The 26,485-nt window shown below is 46.6% G+C and overlaps 1 protein-coding gene across 1 annotated transcript in view; it reads left to right on the forward strand.

Annotated features, from left to right (window-relative positions):
• LOC107112721 (SH3 and PX domain-containing protein 2B-like) overlaps positions 1 to 26,485 on the forward strand; it is a 297,243-nt gene that overhangs the window by 235,728 nt on the left and 35,030 nt on the right. The window contains exon 5 of the mRNA XM_015413908.1: positions 14,367 to 14,458. Coding sequence (XP_015269394.1) covers positions 14,367 to 14,458 — 92 coding nt within the window. The remainder of the gene's footprint in view (positions 1 to 14,366; positions 14,459 to 26,485) is intronic.

The following is a 26,485-nucleotide window of genomic DNA, read 5'->3' on the forward strand; positions in this document are numbered from 1 at the left end:
GCCCCCTATTTCTTTTGAACTAGATCCATCAGTGACCCCGATTAGATTGAAATACCGGAAGGTGCCAATCTCGCTCAAACCTAGAATCGAAGCAGAGCTGGACAAGCTGATCAAACAGGGGGTGCTTGAGCCAGTGCCATTCAGCAGGTGAGAAACCCCCATTGTAACGCCTGTGAAACCAGATGGGTTTGTAAGGATATGTGCAGACTATAAGTGCACCATAAACTGTGCTTTACAACAGCACTCATACCCTGTCCCTGTCATTAGCCACATCCTGGCCTCTCTGGGAGGGGGCAAAGTGTTTGCTAAGCTTGACCTTGCTCAAACATACCAGCAGTTGCCAGTGACAAACGAGGCAGCTGAGGCCCAAACGATAGTTACCCACCGGGGGGCCTTCAGAGTAAAGAGACTCCAGTTTGGAATAAATATCGCCCCAGGGATTTTCCAAGGTCTCATGGAGGGGTTACTCCGAGGGGTGCCAGGCATTGTTCCATATTTCGATGATGTTCTGATTGCAGGAAGGTCTGACCAAGAGTTTATGGAACAGGTGAGAACAGTGTTAGAGCGGTTTCAATCAGCTGGGTTAAAAGTAAAACAGTCAAACTGTCTTGTGGGAGTCCTGAGTGTGGAGTTCTTGGGTTTTCGCTTTGACGAAAGTGGCGTCCACCCTACAGAGGATAAAGTGGCGGCAATTAAGAATGCCCCACAACCCCTCAACAAAAAAGAGCTCCAGTCCTTTTTAGGACTATTAAATTTTTATCATGCATTCTTGCCACACAAAGCGGAAGTGGCAGTACCCTTACATGCGCTCCTGCACAAGGACGTAAAATGGAGATGGGGCTCAGAACACGAGTGGGCTTTTAAGGGAGTCAAAGCCCTGTTAGCGGCAAATGCTGTCCTCACACATTATGACGAACAGAAACTGCTAGTACTAGCAGCAGACGCATCTCCGTTTGGGGTGGGGGTGGTTTTAAGCCACTTAATGCCTGACGGCAGTGAAACCCCCATCGCATTTTACTCGAGGTCGCTATCTGCAGCGGAAAAAAACCTATGCTGAAATTGATAAAGAGGGTCTAGCACTGGAATCAGCGGTCAAGAAATTCCACAATTTTTTGCTTGGAAGAAAGTTTCTTTTAGTAACGGAGCACAAACCGCTGTTGGGAATCTTTGTCCCGGACTGGCAAATCCCAAATATACTGTCTCCACGCATGTTGCGGTGGGCGATCTTCCTCACCGCATATGACTATGACCTTGAACAAGGCGATTGGACACGCGGCAAGGCGATTGGACACGCGGACGCCCTCAGCCGCTGCCCTCTACCCGGCCAGGATTTGGATCCTGCTCCAGCTAGCACGGTGCTAGTCATCGATGAACTGCCTCAGCCCCCAGTCTCTTCCATTGCTGCTGCGATAGCTAAGAACAATGTACTTGCCCGCGTTTTAAACTAGGTGTGGAGGGGGTGGCTGGCAGGAAACGTGGAGCCGGAGTTCAAACCCTTCCGCGCGCGCCAAAACAAGCTGTTGGTCTCAAAGGGATGCGTACTTTGGGGCAACCGGGTGGTGGTGCCCGACAAGCTCAGAGAGAAGGTCCTGGAATCCCTTCACGAAGGCCATCCTGGTATGGTACATATGAAGGTGCTAGCACTATTTGGTGGCCCGGCTTAGACGCCAATGTCGAAGAGTGGGTAAGAGTGTGTATGCCCTGTCAACAGGCCAGGCCCGAACCTCCTACCGAAATGGGAATCTGCTGGGAAGCCTTGGTCCAGGCTCCACCTGGATTTTGTGGGGCCTGTTCAGGGACAAATGTTCCTTGTAGTTGTTTTTGTTTTGTTTTTTTTAACTTATTTTATTTTCAAATTTTCCAAACATACAAACAAATTTCTTCCATTGCATACAACTGGGGGTTAACCTCACACGTTATTTTCATGCCAATTAATGCCTTTTTGCCATTTCTGATTAAATTGCTCCTCTGTTTTATACGCTAGAAACATATTTAATTTATCCATTTCAATTATTTCATAGAAAGTGCTAATCAAAACTTCTCGACTCGGCAAGTTATCCAATTTCCAATTCTTTGCAATAGCTATCCTTGCCATTGTAATTAAATAGACAATAATACATTTTTCATTAAATTTAAGTCCATCAGGCGTGATATTTAACAAGAAGATTTCAGGTGTAAGCGCTAGATCTATCTTCGTGATCTCTTTTATCAGCTGTTTAGTGATTTTCCAGAAGCTTTGTATTTTTTCGCATTTCCACCATATGTGGAAATACGTTCCTATATTGTGCTTGCACCTCCAAGAATTTCCAGAGACATTTGTATAACATTTTTGCAACCTATCTGGTGTCCAGTGCCACCTATATATCATTTTTATTATATTTTCTCTATAGGATATTGCTCTCAAGAATTTAATTGATTTCCATGTTTTCCCCCATTCTTTCCTCTCTATATTCCGCCCTAGGTCTCTTTCCCATTTAATCATTGTAGGTTTTTTCCAATCCTCCAATATTTCATCTTCTAATAGGAAATTATACATTTTTGAATCAGTTTTTCCTTATTTTTCAGCCATATCTTATCTAGTTGTGTTTCTGTATTATAAAAGTCCATTTTTTAAATCTTTTGTGAATCTTGAAATTAGTTGGTTCTTTTCCCAGATCGTAAGATTTAAAAGTTCATTACTTGAAGGTCTTGCCACAATTTTAGTTGATTTTTTTCATCTGTTAAGGCTTGATATGTTCTGATTTTATTCTCATCTAATAGATTTGGAAGTATAAAGGCCTCCAAGGGGGATACCCACTTTGGGATTTTCTTGTAGTATTTTTCTTTTATTTTACTCCATATTTTCATTAATGGGCCCCTTATTATATGATTTGAAAATTTTTTGTATATTTTGTCCTTTTCGTACCACACATAGGCATGCCAGCCCATGTGTAGATCATGGCCTTCTAATTTTAATAATCTTCTGTCTTCCAGCAGTACCCAGTCTCTTATCCATCCCAGTGAAGCTGCCTGGTAATACAAGTTCCAATCTGGGAGACTGAGACCACCTCTAGTTTTTTTCTCTCTCAAGAGTTTCAACTTTATTCTAGCCTTTTTCCCTTGCCATATGAATTTTCTTGTCAACTTGTTTAGTTCGTCAAAAAGCTTATTATTTTTAAGTATTGGAATACATTGCGCTAGGAATAATATGCGCGGCAGGACATTCATTTTTATAGTTGATATTCTTCCCATAAATGATATTTGTAAGTCTTGCCATCTTAACAAATCTTTTTTGATGCCTTCTATAGTGACCTTGTAGTTATTTTCATACAAGTTATTATTATTGCATGTCATATTTATACCTAAGTATTTAACTTTTTTGACGATTTCTATGTTAGTGTTCTTTTGTATTTCATCTATCTCTTCTTTATTACAATTCTTCATCAACAATTTTGTTTTGTTTATATTCACTTTCAGTCCCGCTACTTCTCCATATTCTCTTATTCTTTTTAGTAGATTTTTTATCGATGACTTCGGATCTTCCAAAATATAAACCAGATCGTCCGCAAACGCTTGTAATTTAAATTGTTCTCCTTTAATCCTCAGACCTTTAATTTCATTATCATTTCTTACTATTTCATTTAATGTCTCCAGCCCAAATATGAATAGCAATGGAGATAGGGGACAACCTTGCCTCGTCCCTTTTTCTATAGGAATCTTCCGAGTAAGTTCTCCATTGACTATAATTTTAGCCCACTGCTCTTTATATATGGCCTCTATCATATTATAAAAATTAGTCCCACAATTCCATATAGTTAATTTTTGTTTCAGAAAGTCCCAATTCACATTATCAAAGGCTTTCTCCGCATCAAGAAACATTAACACCAATTTTTCCCCTGGTTGGTATTCGTAATATTCTATAACGTTGATTATTATTCTTATATTTCTTTTTATTTGCCTTTTCAGGAGAAAGCCTGATTGGTCTTGGTGAATAATTTGGGAAATTACCTTTTTGAATCTGTCAGCTAATATTGTAGCATAGATCTTATAATCCACATTCAGTAACGAGATTGGTCTATAATTTTTAATTTCACATCCTTCTGTATTTGGTTTAGGGATTAGTGTTATTAAAGCCTCATTCCATTATTAGCTGTCCTTACAATATTTTGGACCATATCTTTAAATAGTGGAGTTATTTCCTCTTCTAATTTTTGGTACACCTCCGCTGTTAATCCATCTGGTCCTGGAGCCTTTTTCTTCTTTTGTTTGTTAAGTGCTTCCATAATTTCGCACATTGTTATGGTCTCATTTAGTATTTTTTTCTGTTCTTCCGAAAAACTTCCTAAGTTGTATTTCCTAAGATATTCTTGACCTTCTCTCTTCTCCTTTATATCTTGACTATACAACTTTGTGTAGAACTTTTCCACTATATCTTTTAATTTCTCATTTACATATTCTAATTTTCCTGTTTCATTTTTTAATGCGGATATAGTTCTTTTCTCTTTTTCCTTTCTTAGTCTGTAAGCTAACCGTCTTGTTGGCTTGTTTGCACATTCAAAGTAATATGCCTTTGCATATTCTATTTTCTTTGCTATTTCTTTAGTCAGTAACATATTCACTTGATGTTGGATTAATTTTATCCTTATTCTAATACCTTCTAAGTTTCCATCTTTCTTTAGTTTCCCCTCTTCTTTTTTTAAACGTTCTATTAATTTTTTTTATTTTTCTTGTTTCTGTTTTCTTTTCCAAATGTCCTGAGTTGTAAATAGTCCCCTCATGTAAGTTTTTAGCGTGTCCCAGACCGTATTTAAAGTTACATCTTCCGTTCTATTAACTTTAATAAATTCTTTAATTTCTTTTTTAAGTTTTCTAAAAAAGTTCTATCTTGCAGTAACCCCACATTCAATCTCCATCTTATATTTTTAGTCCCCATTTGTAACGCTATCCACATTGGGCTATGATCGGCAAAAGTATTCGGTAGTATTTCCACTTCTACTAGTTCTTTTGCCAGTTCTATATTTAGCCACATCATATCTATCCGTGACCATGATTTGAATCTTGATGAGAAGAATGTATAATCCTTTTTCTGCGGATTTCTCGTTCTCCAAATGTCTATCAGGTTTAGTTCCTCCGTCATTTGGAGAAAGACTGTTGGCAATAGCGTACCATGTCCTGCTGTTTTTTTTTTTCTATCTTCCTTCTCATTAAGTACGGCATTAAAGTCTCCAACCAGAATTATATCTCCCTGGCATTCTTTCACTAACATTTCTTTTAGATCTTTATAAAAATTTTCTTGGTCTTGATTTGGGACGTATATGTTCACTATGTGGGACTTTTTACCATTATATCTGATTTGCACCACTAGAATCCTTCCATTTTTTGATTTATATTTAAGTTCCGGATTGAGATGTTCTTTTATGTAAGTTACCACTCCTCTTTTTTTAACATCGTCTGAGGCCACAAAGGTCTTTCCTAATTTTTTACATTCTAGATATTTGTTGTGATCTTCTTTTATATGCGTTTCTTGGAAACATGTGATATTTGGATTTAATTTTATTGTTTGATGAAAAAAAAATTTCCGTTTTTGTGGGCTATTTAGCCCGTTAACGTTCACCGATAGTATAGAGAGATTTTTAGTAGCCATGTTTCTTATCCTCCTTTGCTAAAACTATTTTCTTCAGTTGTAGTCTAGTTCTTATTTGTGATTCGGACCTATATCTTATTTGCTGTCTTCTTTGCTCCTTTCTTGTCTCACCTTCCTCTTTTTCTATAGTTTCATCCTGTGCTGTTGCTCCTTCTCGTGTATCATGATCTTCCTCCTCTTCTTTTTCCTCTTCCTCTTCTTCTCTACCTCTATGCCATCCCATTTCCTCTCCTTCTTTTTCTAAAAAATACTCCCATTTAAAGATAGAGTCAATTCTATATCTTCTCGATTTATATGTGAAGAGAAGACCTTCTGGTAGCAACCATGTATATTGAATTTGGTTTTTCCTTAATAATTCTGTTAGAGTTTCATAGTCTCTACATTTTTCTCTGACTCTCCAAGGAGTTTCTTTAAGTATCTTGACTTCAGATCCCAAGATAGTTAGTTTATTTGAGCTCACTGCATGGATGATCTGGTCCCTAGTTTTTTTCTATGAAATTTAACGTGGACTTCTCTCGGAAGTTTATGAGTTCTTGTATACTTTGAACATTTCCGTTGTATCAATTCTACATCTTCTAAGATCTCTTTTTCATTTTCTATACCAAATTGTTCAGCCACATTTTTTATTAAGACTTCTTTTAAATTCTTATCTACTTGTTCGCTCACGTTTTGGAATCTTAGTATGGTTTCTGCTTTTTCCATTTCCAGTAGTATAAGCGTTTGTTCCATCTTTTCTACCTTAATTTTTACCTCTTGAACATCTTGATCTATGTCTTCTACCTTTTCTTCTAATTGTGTTGTGTTTTCCGTTATTTTTTGAATTTCTGCTTTTATCTCTTGTGTGTCAGATTTTAGTTGTATTGAAAGCTCATTGATTTTTGCATGTAGGGGCTCTAGCTCTTTCCTCATTGTTTCCCCTGTCTGTTGTGCTGCTTGCTGTAAATAATCAGCCAACAATGTTTGTATGTCATTTGCTGTCAGTGGTGTACCACGTGTTTTTAGTTGAGAGAGACCTCCTCCCTGACTGGGGGATGGAATCCCTGGTTTTTTGAAAGTTCCTGAAGCCATTTTAATTTTTATTTCCCCGGTTGAGTCACAAATTAGTATTTTTGTTTTGTTTCTTGCGCAATATTTTTATGTGGTTTTGAATTTTAAATTTTCTATCACTTTAAATCTCTTTGGATCAGATTTGTCTTCCAGTTATGTCTCTTACCACTAACTTACTTCTGTTTATCCTTCTTCCAGTCCTTCTCTCTATTTTACTTCCCACTTTTCTACTTCCTACTTCCTACTTCTTTTCTAAGTCTCCTTTAAATGTCCTTTAAATGTCTGTTTTGTTGCTATGTTAATTTCCCTTACTACGTTATTTTCGTCTGTCTCTACAAACCGACTAGCTTCTAAGGTTTGATTTCCTCTTGCTGTGTGGCGCTAAGTCTTCCGGTCTTCTCAGCGTCTTCACACACGCTCCGGACTTTGCGCAAGTCTCTAGCCCTTTGCAATGTTTTTATATAGCTGGTTTCTACTTCCTTCCGTCGTTTGCAGTGATCCCCGTCTCTTTACTGTGCAGCCTCCGTCTGCAGCTGGTCTTAATCTCGTTCTTCCTCTTCTGGCTTTTGCGTTAGCCTCCTGTTGCCTGTTACGCTTTCTCTGTCTGCCGCCGATGTCGTCCTCACGCCAGCGCTCCTCCGGATCTCCACGCCCACTCTTGTATGATGCTTGACACACCGTGTTCCACACCACGCCCTCCGGATCAGCCTCCTCTGTCTCCTAACTTTGCTCCGCTCTGTCACCACCGCCCGTCTCGATGCCTTTTCTCCTTTAAAGAGACAAATACACCACGTGTAAGTAATAAGCTACAGTATGTTCTTTCCGAGTCTTTCAATCTAGTTTGTTTATCCCCAAGTTTAAATTTCTTCCCTTTGTGCTTTACCAGCCTTCCTTCACCTCTTTGTGGAAACTCGATAAGGCTACTTCTTTTCTATTCTATTTTCCACCTTCTCGCCTCCCCTTCTGACGCACTTATAATTTTATTTAAACTTTCACAGTTATTTTTAGCTTTCCCTTCTATCTATTGGATAATATAAATTTTTACTAAGTCACTTAGCTTCGGGTTGTATCTCCTCTGTTCTACTGTCCCCCTTTGGTTTTCTCGTGTCTCGGCTTGTGCAGATGGTTGATTCTTCTCGCCGCTCTGCCTCCTGCACTTCCAAGTGTTGGAACAGCCTCCTTTTTCTCTGGGAGAGTTGCCACTTCCCCCAGAAGCAAGCCCAAGTTCCCTGCCAAAGTCCTTTCTTCATGTAAGGGCTTTTGTTCGATATTGGAATGTTTTTTGAAGTGTAGGAGAAGTTGGACTCTCAGAGCACCAAACTCTGTGTCCTCCCTCGTCGAAACCGGAAACCGGAAGGCCATCCTGGTATGGTACATATGAAGGTGCTAGCACTATTTGGTGGCCCGGCTTAGACGCCAATGTTGAAGAGTGGGTAAGAGTGTGTATGCCCTGTCAACAGGCCAAGCCCGAACCTCCTACCGAAATGGGAATCTGCTGGGAAGCCTTGGTCCAGGCTCCACCTGGATTTTGCGGGGCCTGTTCAGGGACAAATGTTCCTTGTAGTTGTTGATGCATACTTAAAGTGGCTCGAGGTTGCTCACATGCACTCAACCTCTTCGATCGCCGTCATCAACGCCCTGCGCTGTTTGTTCTCCACCTACGGGCTACCGGATGTGCTGGTGAGTGACACCGGTGCACAATTTATCTCTAGGGACTTTGGTCAGTTCCTAGCCGACAACAGAATTAGACACCTGACATCGACTCCCTTTCACCCGGCCTCTAACGGCCAAGCGGAGAGAATGGTCAGGACGACCAAGGAAGCCCTGAACAATCTAATGCAGGGTGATTGGGGGGTAAAACAGAAGCCGAGCTGCTGATGGGGCGCTGCCTAACCACCCTTTTAGATCGCCTTCATCCAGATCTCAACGATCTGAAGCCCCAGCAGCAGAGTGCACTTCCAAAAGTTCGCATTTACGAAAAAGGTGACAAAGTGTTTGCAAGGATCTATGCAGGGGGCACTCATGGCTTCCAGCCACAGTGAGTGATATCGTAGGTTCATGAATGTACATGGTTGAGCCTGCAGATGGACGCAAGTAACGACGCCACGTAGACCAGCTTAGGCAGCAGTGGGCAAAGGAAAGCCTAGACTCCCAGCCGGCTGAGTCTCCCGAACCTGACGTCCGTCCCAGACCTCCAGCCATGGAGGTGAGTACTGCCGTGCCCAGTACTGTCCCCGAAGTAGGGCAGACCCCTACCTACAGGACTGCAACAGAGGATGGAAGCGTACCTGACTCAGATCTCAGTGAGTCAAGCAGGGCCCCCCAAGGTGAATTGTGTCCTGAGCCTGCACTGCTACGCAGGCCTCAGCGGGTGCGCCAAGCACCAACATACCTAAGTGAATACGAGTGTAAATGAATGTTTTTACATAGGAGGGAGGAATTTGTGGTGCATTCATTGCAAGGTAAACTGTATGTGAATCACCCTATTGAAACACCATGTGAACAGGTCATGTTCTTTGGATACCCTGTCAAGCTGTTTAAGGAGGGCAGCATCCACCTCCTCATCCTGGTCAGGAGGTCTGTTGTGGTGTATTCATTGCAAGGCAAACTGTATGTGAATCACCCTATTGAAACACCATGTGAACTTCGTCCTGGGCTAGGATCCAAATCCCTCCAATCATATTGGTAGCCCAGGAAGAACCAGCCAATCAAGTACCAGCAAGCTCCCTGAGCGGGAACATCCGTGATTGGTCTTTATGTGGACAACCTAATAGGTTGGTGTTTGTATAGTAGGCGTGGCTACATTAGCCAGGAGAGTTTAAAAGCAGAACAGCTTCAATGCAAAAGCTGTTCTGGCTATTCATGTTGATCCGTGTTGGAGTTGTGTTCGAGTTGTTGAATAAAGCTGAATCTTTGCTGAATCACTCTCCAACTATTCTGTTAAGTGAGCGACTTAACAATTGGTGGGATCTTAAGGCGGGTAGGCAGCCCCGCTTAAAGCAATCCCACGACGGACAACAGCGAGCATCGCGCCGTGGCCGATCAGCAGCAGGCACCACCAGATCTGGAGGAAGCGCCTGCAATGATGGCCAATAGCCAGAAGTTCGAGGCATTCAAACCCACCACCGAGGACTGGGACGCTTACCTGACGCGGTTCAGGTTCCACCTTGAAGCGAACGACATCGCGACCGAAGAGAAGAAGCGGGTAACCCTACTGAGCTTGTGTGGCAAAAGCGTGTTTGACATTGCCTGGTCGCTGGTTGCACCAGCGGACATAAAGATGGTACTGTTCTTTATGTCCATGGCCGATCAGCAGCAGGCACCACCAGATCTGGAGGAAGCGCCTGCAATGATGGCGGCCCTCAGCCATACAAACCATCTAGTGTTGTTGAGGAAAGGGTATGCAAGTAGCTGTGAGCATGGGTGGTAGGAGGGTTCATGAGCAGGCAGGGGAGGGCCTTCCCCTGAGCATCCTCTGCTCACAGCCCTTCAAAACATGGAACCAGCCCCAAAGCTTTCTGTATTTGCAAAATGTGTGGGGAAAACACTGGTGTAGTAATCTGTTGGTGAGTGATAATATATCAGGGAAAACAGGTGGGCAAGCAAGGAGCTTGCTCAGCAAGCCTTCTGGTGGCTGCAACATGACAAGGCTGTTATGTACCGTCCAGTTTTGCCTTTGCCATGGTAGGTGAGCACTGGGGATATAGTTTGATACTAAGTGGCCTGTGGAACTGCAGTTACTTCCATCTGATCGTTGAAAGGCCATGCAGTGGTGGCATTTATAGTTCTGCATGTGAAAAGGACCATAGATCTCATTGAGGGATTGCAATTTATGCTTTGAAACATTTCCCTAGTTCTGCTGCTTCCATCCCAGATTTTTAGTCTGCAGACCTTTAGGTAGATGCACTCTGTATCTGCTCCCTGATTTATCCAGTACTTGTAGGCAGATGGGAGAAGCAGGCCCGTAGCCATGAAGGGGCTGATAAGGGTGACACCCCCTCCCAAATTTGCCCTGTCTTCTCACCAAACAGCTGTTCCTGTGATTGGCTGTGGGCTGCCTGCTTCGGCGGGGCAGGAATTGGCAGCTCCTGTGCCCACCCAGTTTTCCCACCCTGCTGGAGGTCACCAAAGCCAGGGCTGAGGGAGAAGAACCCCGCAAGGAGGCCTGGGTTTTTTTGGAGGGGAGGGTTCGAGCCCCCCCCGCCTTCAGCCAGCCCTGACTGGCTCTCTGACTGGCTCAGAGAGAGAGACTCTCTGTCTCTCTTGCTCAGCAGGTGCACTGCCACAGGCCCTCATCCTCATGAGGCCTACTATTTTGCGCTACTTCGGAGCAGGATGTTACCCTCAAAAAAGGAAAGCCTGCCACCCTCCCTCCATTCTCCTCCCCTGCTGTCCTGCAACCACCATGGGCATTCTGGCACCATTCAGGCAGCAGGTGAGTCACTCTGGTGGGGAAAGCACCCAGCCCAGTTCAGCAAGGACACGTCAGGGGCCAAAAGTGCCATGTCTTCCACCTCCTCTGCTTGCTCCTCTCCCATGGGCTGAGATGGAACCACTCATGTTGCCACAGGTCTGGCTGGCTGTCCAGTAGCAGGCAGGCACCTGCCATCGTTTCTTCCCTCTCTAAGTGGCTCTCTCTCTCTCTCTCTCTCTTTCTCTGGTGGTTTTGCACCAGGTGTCCTCCTCGGGCCAGAGTTTCTGCTTTTAGCAGTGGCAGCAATAGCAATGGATGGCACCGAGCATTATGCAAAAGAGATGGCGAGCCAGGTGAGCTGATCGCGGGGGTTCCAGCAACCCTCTACCCCAACTCCCCCATGCCCTGCACCCGCCTCTTCCTCCCTCACACTCCCCACTCACCCTCTGCCAGCCTACCCTGAGCTGTCAGCTCCACTGTATTAAACTGTCCCCTTTGTTGCCCCTCCAACAAAAATTTTCTGGCTACACTCTGGGGAGAAGGAACTATTTCAGGCTTTGGCCCAAAAGAAACACAGATACTCTTAAGAGCTGTCCTTTCAAACTCCTGTAGAGACTGTTAGGGTATTGCTCACTAGCTGGTACAGAACCCACATCCAGAGCCAGTCTTGTTGCAGAAGTTTTATTGAGGGTAGAGATGAGATGCATCTAGACGAATGTTGCTTTCCAAATCATCTCTAATAACAACATTACACAAAGTTGCCCTGGTCTTGCCTTTGAAATGGTTTGCTGTTTTCTTGTTATGGAGTAGTAACTATAAAACTACTGGGTTGGATCCTGACTAAATCTTCCAGTGGCAGAATGGCATTTGCCTCCCTCCCTCCTCCCATAGCAACCGACTGAGCTCCACAAAATGCTGCTCCTTGGACCTTAGAGGCTCTGAGGAATGTCATGAGGGGTGTATGCAGCACATAGGGGAAATCAGTGAGAGCTGCCAATTTAGTCTGCATACCACCCACAGCAAGACTGTCCTGACTGAGCATCTCTGTCTAGCATCTTACTCTGATAGGATGTGATTTACCCACTTCCCTACCTGCATTTTCAGAATGTGAGTGGGGAAAAGTGCTGGAAGTGTTTGTGTGTGCCTGCTGTTGTGTTTAGGACCTATGGCTAAATGGAATAAAAATGATTTATCTGATAACCCAAAAATGTGCCCCTAATTTCCGGTTTCAAATGCCAGACTTAATTTTTGGAAACTATGGAAGTGCTGAGGAGTAAGATGTTAGTACATTCAGGAGGACTCTGCCTATAGATCAGGAACACTTTCCCCCATCTCCCTGAACTTTAGAAAGAAGGCTTCCTATGCTGAGTGGGCATTGGGAGTGGTGAACTGGCATGTGAGTGATTTTTCCCTTCCTTTCCTGAGAAACTCAAATTGGGGAGGGGGGATTTTTTTTACAAAAATACAGCTGTAGTTGCCTTGGACTCTGTAGTTGCCTTGGACTCTGAGCAACAGGCAGCCGGAAACTTGTTCGACAGTTGTACAAGTTGCTTGATGCAATCTAAATATATCCCTGATAGGCTTTCATTCTGATTGTGAGCATCAAAGAAAGTTTGACTGCCAAACAAGAGAATTTGCAACATCCCTTGATCAAAGCATAGTAATGACATTTGAAGTAACTAGGATTGGCCAGGGGCTTTGTGGCATTGTGAACAATCAAAGACTGATGAGTAAAAAAACTGTAGACCTTCTTTTTTTGGCCATCAAGTCACAGCCAACTTATGGCGACCATGTAGGATTTTTGAGACAAGAGATATTCAGAGATGCTTTGCCATTGCCTGCCTCTCTGTAGTGACCCTGGCATTCATTGGCGGTCTGCCATTCAGATACTAACCAGAGCTGACCCTGCTCAGCTGCTGAGATCTGGCATGATTGGGCTAGATGTGATCTGTATCTAATAGCAGCTAGTGAAGATGTGATCTGTATCAAAGAAGAGAGGCAGATGTTTAGAATCTTAACTTGAAATTGCAGACATTGAGACAGCTCAGATCCTGAATCAGCACTTTGCTATCTCTTTGTTGGAGAGACCTCATCCCTGATTTCCTGCATCTCATCTGGTGTTTTGTGTGTACATAGGTGAAGCTTGTTCTTTTATCTCCCTCCCAGTCAATCTGCATGGTAAATAGATTGCCAATTGCCTTGGACTCGCTCCCCTCCCTGCAGCCTTTTCTGGTCCCCAGCAACTACATGCAGCATGTCTCTGCAGGGCTAACCATTGCTGCCTGACTTTGTCTAAGTACAACTCTTCCTGCTTTTATTGCAGGATGTGCAAGTGAAGCCTTTTCCCACCTGTCCTGTATGTGTGCAGCCCCAGCTAGCAGAACAGTTCAAAAAAGCAGAATCTGCCCTTATGTGGAATCCAAAAATCTAGTGAAACAATCAGCAATGGTTCATGGGTGTTGCACAGGGAGTATTTCATCTCCCATCACTAAATGCTGCTGAAGGGGGAAGGGAATGTAGAGCTCTTGCTGAAGGCTGTTGGAAAGTGGTAGAATTGCTGGAGCCTTGGCAACCACACCATGCAGGCACATGGCTGCTGAGTGTCTAGTGGAACATGGCACCACCAAGTGATGTCATTGTGGTAAAATGACCCCCTCCCAGCCCCAGCCTCCTTTTAACCACAGAGAATGAGGGATTTACTTTAAAGCACTATATCCTTGCTAAGTTATTGTGATCATCAGTGCATCAGCAGAATGGACAGTCTTCAATTTTATTTCATTTTTACAGTTCAGGGGCACTTGCCAGTAATCCCCTTAGAAAAGACCTTCCAGTGGCTCCTGGAATTCTGTACAGTAAATACAAAAACTGCTGTGCTTGTAAAAATGCAAAATTCCCAGAACAGAAGTTCAGTGTTGAGGGACAATGGACAAGCTGCAAGCAACAAATGAAAAATGAAAGTACTTACTAATGCTAAGATCTGAATAGTCAGGAAGACCAGTGCTTTTAATTGTCTAAGTGCTTAGGACACTTCTGTTACTTTTTATATATCTGAAAGTGTGTTGTGATGATTGGATAGGTTATCATGAACCAAAATCCATACTGGGGAGGGAGGGAGCAGTCCAGTGTTCCTGTGGCAAATTTTTGGTGGTGAGCATCACATTGAACTAAAAATGTACTTGGCCCACCCTGTTTACAGTCCAAACACAAAAAGATTTCCGTGTGTGCACTGTGTGATTGGTGCACCAGCTCTTTCACTTTCCAAACAGTGTTTTTCTCTTGCAGGCTCTGATCCAGCTGCCTGGATACATCTCTCAGTGTGATGAGGTTCTTCGCTTCTTTGAAACAAGACCAGAGGACTTAAATCCCCCCAAAGAGTAAGTTGGCTAGAAGCAGCTTACCCAGCTGCACTTGAAAATATTAAGACTGCAGTATGTGACATAGTAGGAATACTCCAGTTCCTTTATAAGCACTTTAACTTTTACAGGGAGGAGAAGATGAAGTTATTATACTTGCATTATTTATGCATATATAAAAATGGGGGAGTGGGGCTTAACATTGCTGTGAATATCCTGCAAACACACTTTTGCTACTGAACTGACATGCAGGTACCAGCCTATTGACCTTGCCCTTCCCCACTCTTGGTGTACTTTGGTGTAGTGGTTAAGTGCACGGACTCTAATTTGGGAGAACCGGGTTTGATTCCCCACTCCTCCACTTGCACCTGACTGGATGACCTTGGGCAAGGTGTAGTTCTGATAAGAGCTGTTCTTAAAAAAGAACAGTTTCCGTCAGAGCTCTCTCAGCCCCACCTACCTCACAGGGTGCCTGTTGTGGGGAGGGGAAGGGAAAGGAGTTTGTAAGCCACTCTGAGACACCTTTGGGTAGTGAAGGTCGGGGTATAAATCCAATCTCCTCCTCCTCCTCTTCTTCTTCTTCCTGCCTCCTACTCTGACTCAAAGAGGATAACTGCTTCCATATGGGGCAGCATGCTCCCCCTCCACCCACAGTACACAGGAGCATCCAAATGGCCTTGCGCCCACTCTGTGCACAACTTGTCTTGGGCCCTGGTCACACGTAAAAGTTTGGCCCGGGAGAGGGACGGATTGGGGGCGCAGCAAACGGGCGCGATCTCACCGCAACATCTGGGAAGCAGTGCGCACCCGTCCCCGATCTGTCCCAACCCCTGAAAAGTCGCAGCAAAAATATACCACCTACCGAGGTGGTTCTTCCAGCGCGGCCGCATCAAGGCTGGCCGTGGGATCGCCAGCGCGTCCTTCTGCCGGCGCATCCCCGGCTCCTGGCTGAACTGCACATGCTCAGACATGCGTAGTTCGGCAGTCTCCCGTTCCCCACTGTCGCTTTCCTTGGCATCTGATCATGCCGGGGAGGGAATGCACCGCGGCTCCAGGGATCACTTTCGCGCGTTTCTTTCCCCTCATGTGGCAGGGACCTGAGTTTTGTATTCTTCTCCTTTACTCTGGAGAAAATACAAATGTCTTTTTCTTTAAAAGAAGAACCTGTGGGGTAACTGCTATCAGAGTGACCATCTGGATGCTCCCTTACAGCTACCTTGGGAAGCTAGGGAAAGCTCTGCCTTCAAAATGACAGAGTTATGCTCCTCATTCTCCCTCCCTTCAACCCCTTAAAGGGATTTCCCCACACTTCTTTACCAAGTAGTCCTGTAACACTACATTGAAGTTGGGGAGAAAGAGCCCTATAAAGGAGAGGCTGGACTGTGGGGGCAGGTGTTCCTGTGCAATCTGCAGACACAACAGTGAGGAACAGACAGGGCCGGCTCGCCCACTAGGCGAACTAGGCCTTCGCCTAGAGTGCGAGCCGGCCATTGGGGCGCGGGAGGAGAGGCAGGGGCGGCCGCCGGCAGCCTCTCCTCGCCTGCAGCCATGGCAAGAAGGGCGGGGGAAGGGGACCAAAGGGAGCGCTGACCGGGCGGCCTGTGGCGAGGCAGGCAGGGAGCCAATCCCCGGGGCCGCTGCTGGGCCATCGGCCCAATCAGCGCCCCGAGTGGGAAATCCCGGCACTGCCGCCGGGGAGGCGCTCCTGGCTGGCGCTTCTCTTCCTCCTCCTCTGCAGGTAGGGGGGAGGCGATGTGAGGGGCTCCGGCCGGCAGGACTGGGTGGCGGCGAGGGGAGGGGGGGCCCGAGCTGACACGTGGGTGCGTGGTTGGGGGGTGGCAAGGCAGACCTCCCCCACGCCGCCGCCGCTTGTGGTGGTGTTGGGGGGGAGAGGCTCGCCCACACCCGCTAGCCAGGTAGCCCGCCTCCACGCCTCCTGCTCCCTGGCTCGGCTGGCGGACGGGGGGCGCGGCTCAGCTGAGGGGGAGGAGGATGGACGGCCTGCCGGAGAGGTCCCCAGGCCCCGCCGGGAGGTTGGCATCTGCCCTCTCCTAGAGCGCATGCCAACCTCGGGCCGGCCCTGGGAACAGAAGTGGGAATGGCAGCAAAGAAAGCAGTGTGGTAATGGGACACATCAGCTCCAGTTCTGCACCACGTGCTGTTGCTGCCACACCCTTCTGAAAGCAACCAAAGTAGCCTACAGCTAATTGCCTGAGGCAGGAAGCTTCCAGCTGCAGGGTACTTGGTTAATTTCCTCAGGTAGAGCAAGCAGCAGAGGGGCAAGGGAGGACAAGAGGAACAGCCTGAATCAGCAGATTTGCTGGAATGCTTTGTTGGATCAGCTGTGAAGATGGGCAGGTATCTCTGCCGTAGAACACACAATGAGCATTCTTTGTCAAGCATGTCTGTGCTTTCCTGAAGAATCCCTGTGGTCAGTGTAAATGAACTTTTCCCTTTGTGGATTCAGTGCCACTCTCAACAAGAATCTAGGCCTGATAGAAATATGGCATTTCACTGGATGAATGAACTGACATGTGTGACTATGCATGTGCCCAACATCTCATGGTGCGCTGACCTGGTGTGCTTGCAGAGTGCTTAAGCACATATGATTTGTACTCCAGCGCAGCACTTGCATGGAGTATGAATCTGAAGTGGGGTTCCTGAGGGCCCAGTTTAAACAAGATGCTGGACACAGGCAAAGACACGAGGTAAGTTCTCTTGATCTGCCAGCATCGGGTGTGAATCAGGCCTCAACCCACCAGTTCTAAAAAGGCCATTCCTAGTTTCTCCGCAATAAAGGGGAAGTACAGGATTCATCCACCCCATTTTTCAGCCCATACAACTAGCAATGAAGTCTTCATAGTTTTGACCTCTTAGTTACACCTCCCATTCAGGGAGCCACATACTGAAGCAGTGGCAGTTCTGTTTCTTGTGACTTGTTTTGTGAAACCCATTTCCTCATTGATTTTTGTATGTAGCCTCTTTATCCTAGCTAGACTAATCATTTAATAGTTATAAACGGCCCATGATGGTTTATTGCAGAAGCAGCCTACAGCAAAAGACAACTTTCCCCTTGCTAATCTTCAGAGCAATTCATCCCAACAAATGACAGCCTCATGTTTTGAATGGAAAACACACAAACAAGATATTTTCAGGAAGGAATGTCTGCATCACCTCTCCTTCCGGTGTGATGCAAGACTTGTCTTGTGACGATGAGCTGCTTGTGGTTAGACGCCCTCTTGTAGGACGCTCTGAGCATAAATATAAACACCAGTCCTGGCTGTTGTCTTTATGTGGCTGGAATGTGCCGGTTTTGCAAAGAAAAATTGATTGTGCAAGATGAAATTGAGAAATGTTTTATATTGTATTGGAATTGGTTATGTTGTTTATACTCTGTGCTAAACACAGAGCCCTTCAACATCTAAGCTGTCTGCAAAAAGTTCTCATTAAATGCATGTAGGTTTTACCTCTTTGTTTTCCTTTGGGATACTGAACATTGCTAACTTTCCTTGACCTCTTATTTTCTTGACTTTTCATAGTTTCTTCTCTGACTGCCAGTCATTTGATTAGATTGTGCAAGGGCCCTACAGTCCATTAACTAATAACATGCTGTCAGCCTGTGTTCCCATCCATCCTGCCCAAAGTATTGCTTGCCCATTAACCCATGGCCCTTTGGTAATTCATAAGCTTAATGCAGCAGCTCAGGAATGGAAGGCATAGAGAGAAGAGGAGACCTTTTGCATAGCTTTTTGAATGGAATGGGTGGTGCCATGAAGTCATCTATTGTGAGGCCTTTTTATAGAATCTTACGTCTGTATACTACAGAAGGGGTGAATGAGATTTTGGAGAATTGTTTCAAAGCCTTATCAAACATTATTTTTTTAAAAAATCATTTAAAACCATAATCTTACACTCACAGCCAAGTTTTGTGATGTGGTTGTTCATTGTGAGAAAGTCAATGTGAGGCTAGGGCTCCCCCCCCCCACTCCATCTCAGTCACCATCAATAGAGTACAATATTGAAATACAGCAGTGCTATATTTATGCTTCAATGTGGGACCTACCCAAGGCCACACATAGAGATGAATGCCTGTCTCCTCCGGCCCACTATATTATTTTAATTCATTCTTCCAAAATTTCTGTTTCTCTTTCTGTTCCCTTGTTTTCTGTGACAATTCAACACTTGTTGTTTCCAGTCCTCCTTAGATTGCTTTCATGGTCTATTCCCCTTTATGAAGCTGCCTTATGCTAAATTGCCCCATCTCATTCTAGCATTGTCTGTTCTGGATGGCCAACTCAACAAAGAATCTTACGGCATTTTAAAGACTAACGGGATTAGTGTGGCATGAGCATTCCTGGTCTAGAGCCTGTTCCATCAGGTGCCTGAAGTACTGTTTTCAATTGGCATGCATAATCCATACCTGTGGATGAGTACAGAGAATAAACATGCAAACAGGAGGGATAATAGGCCATGAATTGTAAGAGATCTGTGACATCTCTAGGCAGTGTCTGAATCAATACTCCCTCTAAGCTGAGGAGTCTTGTGAGCAAAAATTCTGCTTTGTGAGCTACTAGCATTAAAGTTGTGAGTGAGTGATTTGGCTACTGCATAAATTAGTTTGCTTTCTGAGCTAAGACAAAAATGTGGGAGCCGGAGGCTAAAAAACCATGAGCTAGCTCACACTAACTCAGCTTAGAAGAAACACTGGTCCGAATATATACTTGGTAAAAACAGAGTGTCCTATTCACAACAGCAGTCTTTATAGTTATGTTAAGCTGATTTTAACATCTGTTGTGAGTGCAAAACCCAAACTGTTTGTCTTGTGTTTGTCTGCTTCAGAGCCCCCTCCCCCCAAAAAAATGCACCTATAGAGCTGCTATGGTGCAGTCTCTGTCACATACATGTTCTCAGCCCTATCTGTCTTGCAGTATTGTTTTGAGGTTCAAATGAGAAGATCTGTGTACTTGATGGAGGAAAGATTGGAGGGGAAAGCAGCAAATAAATAGCGGCTACTTCTGGAAAATGTTTCTGTCAGCTTCTTTGATACCTTTCGGGTTGGCTGGGTCGTGGGAGTGCTCCAGGATGCCGAAACCATAAGAACCAGCTGCAGGTTTTCCCTCAGTGATGTCGTTTGAGAGTTAGTCCTCACTCTCTTTCGACCATGTGAGGCCGACTGACGAGTTCGAGTTTTATTCACTCCTCTCTGTCATGCTCGTACCTCCACATCTCCTCCTCCTCGAGTTCACCTGTATGCTTTTTATTTCTTACAGTTAATGTCTCCCGGCACTCCCACCACCCATTCCTTAAAGTAGTCTCGCCACCAGTTGAGACTCCTGACCCACGCATACGGGAATGCTAAGTTGCCAGCCGGCTTCCCATCTATTGGGACCTTGTCGGTTGGACCAATGAGTGCCCCTACCCCGACCTCCCCCTTTTGTGGAAGGACTCCCTCATTGGGGTCGCAGGGCCAACGTCCCAGAACCCCCTGGGAAGGGTCGAGGGCCTTCATTCCCGTCTCGTTGAGAACAGACGGGGAGGTGTCCTGCATAGTCGGGGGGGTTGGTACCGCCCTCCTGACAGTTTCTTTGCGTACACAGTACAATATTGGTTTTAAAGCTTTGCTTCAAAATTTTAAAAAGTTACTGGATCTTGTTGAAGCAGATCAAATTTTGAGCAACCAAGTGGATCTGTGTGCTTGATGATTGTGCTAGAACAAGGCTGAAATTGTGCCTATTGTCTTGAAGATGGTATAAGTGCAAGGAGCTCTTCTCTCTGTGCTTTGCCCTTTTGCTAAAAGGAAAGTGGAAGGGAGGGAACTTACAGTTCTAAGAGTGCTTTAATAGATTCCAATATTGCTGCCAGCAATAAACTGCTTCTGTGTCTCAAGGACATCTCTGTTGTGTTTCATAGTCCAGAGGGAATGCTTAAGGGGTATTTATTAGCTACAATTAAAAATGTTAATTAATACAAGTCCTTGACTCTCCTCCGAAGGAAGTGTTATGAAGAATTTGTCCAGTGCTGCATAGCCTGATACACTGCCAACCTACTAGTCACAATGTGAAAGGCAGATTAGACAGTTTGTGGTATATGGGGTTTGGCCCAGATGTCATAATTCATGGGGGAGATAAACTCTGTCCCCAGGACCTTGAGAAGGAGCCAGACCTTACAATAATAAGACAATGTCCTTTCATAAAGTAGCAAATACATGGGCAGGGGAAATGCTGATTGTCATGTTAAAAGGACAAATATAGCAATCATTTTGATAATTCTGTTTGGCGCTAGTATAGTGATACTGCATCCCATGCTTGGTCCCCTTTTGCCAAAACAGGATTTTTTCCTCTCGTTATGTACTTTGGATCATTTCTCCTTATATAATAATTCTGTTTTGGAGTGACAAGATTTGATGTGCTTCCAAATCAGTTGGCTTGCTGAACTGCCACTCAGTGGCTGTCCTATTTTTCACTGGCTGTGTTGCCTGAGTCTTGCCCACACATGCGCCACCCAGCCTCTTGGCCCCAGTGGAGTGCGAGGCAATGGACTGGATGGACGCTCCAGAGGCTGAGAAGGCTGATGACAACCATGATGGCGCCGCAGCGCCCGTCATCAGCCGCGCCCGGGTACAAGTATCCTCCTGCCTTCAACGGGCTGCTTGCAGGGGAAAGAGGAAGCGAAGCCAAGCCGGGAGGCCCCTTTCGTCGCCCAAGCTGCCTGCTTCTCCTTCCCCTGCTGCTGCAGCGGAGTCAGCCACACACGCACACCCAGCAGCGGTCGCACAGAGCTCTTGCCCCAACCCAGGAAGCCTGTTTGTCCAGCAATCGGTGGAGGGGTTCCGCTACCGCCGCCTTGTGGGGAAGAAAGGCGTGGTAGAAGTTCAGGATCCCTAAAAACGCCTGCAATTCCACTTTGGACTTTGGCGGTGGTGTCTCCATGATCGCCTTCACCTTCTCGCGGTTTGGGTGGAGGCCCTCTGCGTTGACTGTGATGCCCAAAAAGTCCACCGACGGCACTCCCAGACGGCACTTGTCCAGCTTTACTTTCAGACCAGCGTCCTGGAAACGGCTGAGCATGGCACGGAGGCGGGCAGCGAAATCGGCTGGCGTGGCGGCGGCAATCATAACATCGTCGAAGAAGGGGGTGATGCTGGGAATCCCTTTGAGGAGAGAGTCCATCAGTTGCTGGAAGAGCCCTGGGGCCATGCTCACCCCGAATTGCAGTCGTTTAACACGGAATGCCCTCCGGTGTGTAACTATTGTTTGCGCATCTGCCGTTGCCTCATCTACTGGCAACTGCTGGTATGCTTGGGCAAGATCCAGCTTGCCAAAGATCTTTGCCCCGCCCAAGGTGGCCAGAACGTGGCTAACTACAGGGACCGGGTATGCGTGGTCCTGTAGCGCCTTGTTCAGCATACATTTATAGTCCGTGCAGATGCGGACTGCCCCATTCGGCTTGTTTATAACGACTATGGGAGTCTTCCACGCCGCGTGGGAGACTGGTTCCAGGATGCCTTGAGCTACTAGGCAGTCCAGTTCCACGTCGATCTTAGGCTTGACCGACAACGGGACCGTCCTGGCACGCATTCGAATGGGGGCCACCGAGGGATCTAAGCGCAATGCTACCGGGGGGCCCGTATACCGGCCCAACGAGTCATCAAAGACGGCGGGAAACTCTTGGCAAATCCCCTTGAAGTCCTGTGTCGTGTACGCCTTCACTCCCTCTACCGTGATTCCCAGGGGTTCAAACCAGGCCCACCCCAGCAAACTGACTAGGTCGCCCTCGACCACTATCAAGTCCAGGTTCCTTTTAAAGTTCTTGAACTGAACCCTGAACGTTCCGATCCCCTTGATTGGCACCTGGTTCCGCTGGAAATCCATGAGCATCACCTGGGCTGGCCGTAATCAGGTTCCCCCTTAGGGCACAGGCGCTTCAGCATTGCAGCGGAGATTATAGAAGCTGCGGAGCCCAAATCCACCTCCATCTCACAGGGGGACCCCTCTATTTTTACGGTGGCCATGAACTTAGGGGCGGGGGATTTACTGGGGAGTCTCAGTACCTTCTCCGCTGTGTGTGTGAGGAGGTAGAGGTCCTCGGCACCGGCGTCCTCTTCAAAGTGGGCCTCGGCTCTTTGGCGTGCTGGCTGGGGCCGTCCCGTTGGCTTGGCTCAGCAAACCTTTGCGATGTGGCCTGTGCATCCACAGCTGCGGCAAGCGACGTTCCGGAACCTGCAGGTCTTCTGATCGTGCGGGTCCCCACAGCTGGCACACGCGGATGTGCTGGGATGCTGGCGGCCAGTGCTCGTGTTCATAGCTGGGGTGCGGTGCTTGGGTGCGCTGCTGGGCCCCTCCGTAGGCCCGGTGGATGTCCTGCTCCTCGGGGATTTCTGGCTCGACCTGGAGGGCTGCGGTAGGGGCGGCGTGCGACCTTTCCCACGCGATGGCGGTTGCAAGGGCCTCTTTGAGGTCGCACTTCTCCTTCTCCATTATTCTCCGCCTGAGCTTCTCCTCTCGCAAACCCACGACGAAGTGGTCACGGAGGGCATCATCCAGATGTGCCCCGAAGTTGCAGTCGTGGGAACTGATCTTGAGAGAACAGCTCTGAGAGAACGGTGGTTTGCCCAAAGTTACCCATCAGCCGCATATGGAGGAGTGGGGAATCAAACCCAGTTCTCCCTAATTGGAGTCCACACTCCTAACCACTACACCAAATAGGATTCCTTCCTTTGTGAAGTGTAGTAGGTTAGACGCATAAAGAAAGCATCGAGACTGATGGAGTGATCAGCATAGCTTTACTGGTACACAACAAGACTGGCTACAAACGGCCGGTGGGCCAACTATATACACGGCCAGGGGGCCACCCCTGGTCCCATTGGCGGGTTTGAATTTCCCGCCATGGTCCCATTGGTTCCCCCAGTGGAGGGACTAGGATCCTAGTCCCTATTGTTACTCTGGACTGAAGCTCCAGAGTGTGCGCTGGCCTCTGGTGGCGGTCAGCGGACACAACAAATAATAAAAGAACCTACATATCCATCTGTCTGTCCATTTGTGGCAGGTGTAAGTTAACAGAAAATAAAACTAGGAATATCAGACTTGGCCACCAGCTTCAGTATGATCATGGAAGTTCCAGGGCCAAAAATGAAACGAATCAGGATATCTCCAGAGAGCAAAATGAAGAAGTAGGAAGAGAAACTAAGAAAAAGACAAATTGTTTTTTTTAATTGCCACAATACACTAACAGGGCCACCTCTTTGCAAGATCTGGCTGTGCAGAAAAAAAAATAGAGCTGGGTGGAACTAAAGAAACAGGGAAACAATAGATTGCTGGAAACAATGACCTTGTTAGGAGGCCGCATCTTGGCAATAACTGTAGTTTGTCCTGGGTGGTCTTGCCTTGCTCCAATTTTGGCTTTGGCTGCTGGGTCTAACAAGATCTGAAAAGCAAGGTTTTCCCTCAGCCTCCTAGTAAACCTTGCAGAAAGGACAAGCCAGCAACCTACGGTGCTCTACCTTTCCTGTTCCCCTAGTGGCTATAGTGCAGAAGAGCATTAGACATTAAATGCAGCATGATACTGGCTTCAGGGCCTTCCAGCTGACTTGGGACCTGAGAATTTTTTGTGTCTCCCTAGTCTTGGTGGCTCTGCATAGAATTCACCATCCAAAGCTGATATTTCCTCTGGAGAAATGTCGTCTGGAGATCAGTTATATCCCCCAGGAGTGCAAGAAATCAAGTGAACACTTTAAAGCAGGTAGGTGGGAAGGGGGAAGCATGACACTAATGGACAGCAGGATGGAGAAATCAAGGGCCCTCTCACAGTGACAGATCTCTTTGTTTAAACCTGGTTCTGCCACAGTTGCATATAGAAGTGCAGTGTTAACCCTTTGCACATGTGCTGCCTGCAGCATACTTTCCCCACAGTTTGTCCTCTTGCTGCTCCCTCCCCCCCTCAACTGAGTGAGCTCTAAATACTGGAAGTAAGTTCTTCTGTGGGGACAGTGCTCGAGGGGAGGACAGGATTACACAACCTGATTTTTGTGTGCCCTTTACTCAACATAATTTTTATATGTGATAATAGTAGAACTGATTTTAAATGACCAGAGATGCTGCTACTGAATGTCTTTGGGCCCTAAGGTGTGAAAGTATAGCTGTTGGAGTATCTAGTAACCAATGTGAGAATAGAAAAGCTATTAGGATTGGATCACTAAGTCCACCCTGGTGCTGCTGCAGCAGCATAGTGCTTATCCTCTTCCCTCTTTCTGAAAGTATGTTTTTAGCAGCAAGGAGTGTCTACAATGAATTTGAGAAGTCAGATGTCCAGAACAAAAAGCCATTGCTGAGTCAAGGGATATTCAGCTGCTAACATTCCTTACCGCAGAGCTGTGAACCTTCATGGCACATGTTCTCTAAGTGGTTATTAAAACAATCTGCTATGCTCTGCTCTAGCAAAAGAGAAGCAACAGACATAAAAGATTATCTTCCTTGCTGGATTTATGTTAATTCCAGGAACACATCTTGGAGACATCCATATATCATAGTCAGCCGTGCCCTAGTAACATTAGAAAGAACAGAGCCATTCGTCTTAAAGAAATACTGTCAATGTAATACAGTTTGAGTCATATCATAGGAAACAAAGGAACTAGGAGGACTGTAACCCTGTTGTGGGGGAGAGAGAGGAGAGGGAAGAGGCAGAGCTGCAGTGGAATGCATTTGACAGGAACATTTCACCTACTCTTTGGTGCCTTATCTATAGATCTGCAGGATCACTGAATGGGCAGCCTCTGGGAGCCATGCATGCAGACTGCATTCTGACTGCTCGGTGCCAGACCCTGTCTTTGGAATGGGTGTTGACAAATTCAAGTATTTTAATTCTCACTCTATACAGAGACCATCATCTGAAGAAGTGAGCAGTGACTCATGAAAGCTCACACTCTGCTACATATTGTGTTAGTCTTTAAGGTGTACTTACTATTACACTAACATATTTTGTTAGTCTTTAAAATACTAACATATTTTGTTACTCTTTAGAGTCTTTAAGGTGCTAGTGGACTCTTGCTCTTTTCTACTACTATAGACAGACGAACACGGCTACCCATCTTGAGCCATACAGAGAGTTAATTAACTATTTATTTCCCACATATGTATTAATTGCATTACCCCCTAAAATGTTTCCAAGTCCAGCTATGAAGTATCCTTTCTGAGCTGGAAACTAGTTACAGGGGCTGTCACACTTAGGGCTCTTTTTGTAGCAGGAACTCCTTTGCATATTAGGCGACACACCCCTAATGTAGCCAATCCTCCAAGAGCTTACAGAGCTCTTCTTACAGGGGCTACTGTAAGCTCTTGGAGGATTGGCTACATTAGGGGTTTATTGCCTAATATGCAAAGGAGTTCCTGCTACAAAAAGAGCCCTGCAAGCATACAGGGGATCAGGGATCTTTTTGGGCTGGAGCGTGCCAGAGCGCTGCTCCGGGAGCCCAGGAGCTGGCACAAATGGCGGTGGCAGCAAGCCCCACCCCCAGCTCTCTGCGCTGAGGTCTGTCGCCGGCCTCCCGGGGCCCGCGCCTGAAAGCTGCCACACCAGGGAGGCCAGAGGAGGCCTGTCGTTGGCTTCCTGGGGCTTGCGCCGGAGTGCTGTGGCCCCAGGGAGAGCAGAGGAGGCCCGTCGCTGCTTGTCTGGGGCTCGCGCTGGAGCGCTGCGGCCCCAGGGAGAGCAGAGGAGGCCCGTCGCCGCCTGTCTGGGGCTCGCGCCGGAGCGCAGCAGCCCCAGGGAGAGCAAAGGAGGCCCGTTGCCAACTGCATGGGGCTCGCGCCGGAGTGCTGCCACCCCAGGGAGAGCAGAGGAGGCCTGTCACCATGTGCCTGGGGCTCGCGCTGGAGCGCAGCCGCCCCAGGGAGAGCAGAGGAGGCCTGTTGCCGCCTCCCTGGGCCAGCGCCGAAGTGCTGCAGCCCGGGGGAGGCCAGAAGATGCTCCCCGCCGCCTCCCGGGGTAAGTGAGGGATCTGCTGGGGGGGTGGAGGCTTGATTAGGGGAGTGGGGGGGGGGGGGAGAGCGTGCCCCA

Source organism: Gekko japonicus, unplaced genomic scaffold (assembly GCF_001447785.1).
Source record: "Gekko japonicus isolate JY-2015 unplaced genomic scaffold, Gekko_japonicus_V1.1 scaffold1605, whole genome shotgun sequence".
In the NCBI taxonomy this organism is placed as follows: Eukaryota; Metazoa; Chordata; class Lepidosauria; order Squamata; family Gekkonidae; genus Gekko; species Gekko japonicus.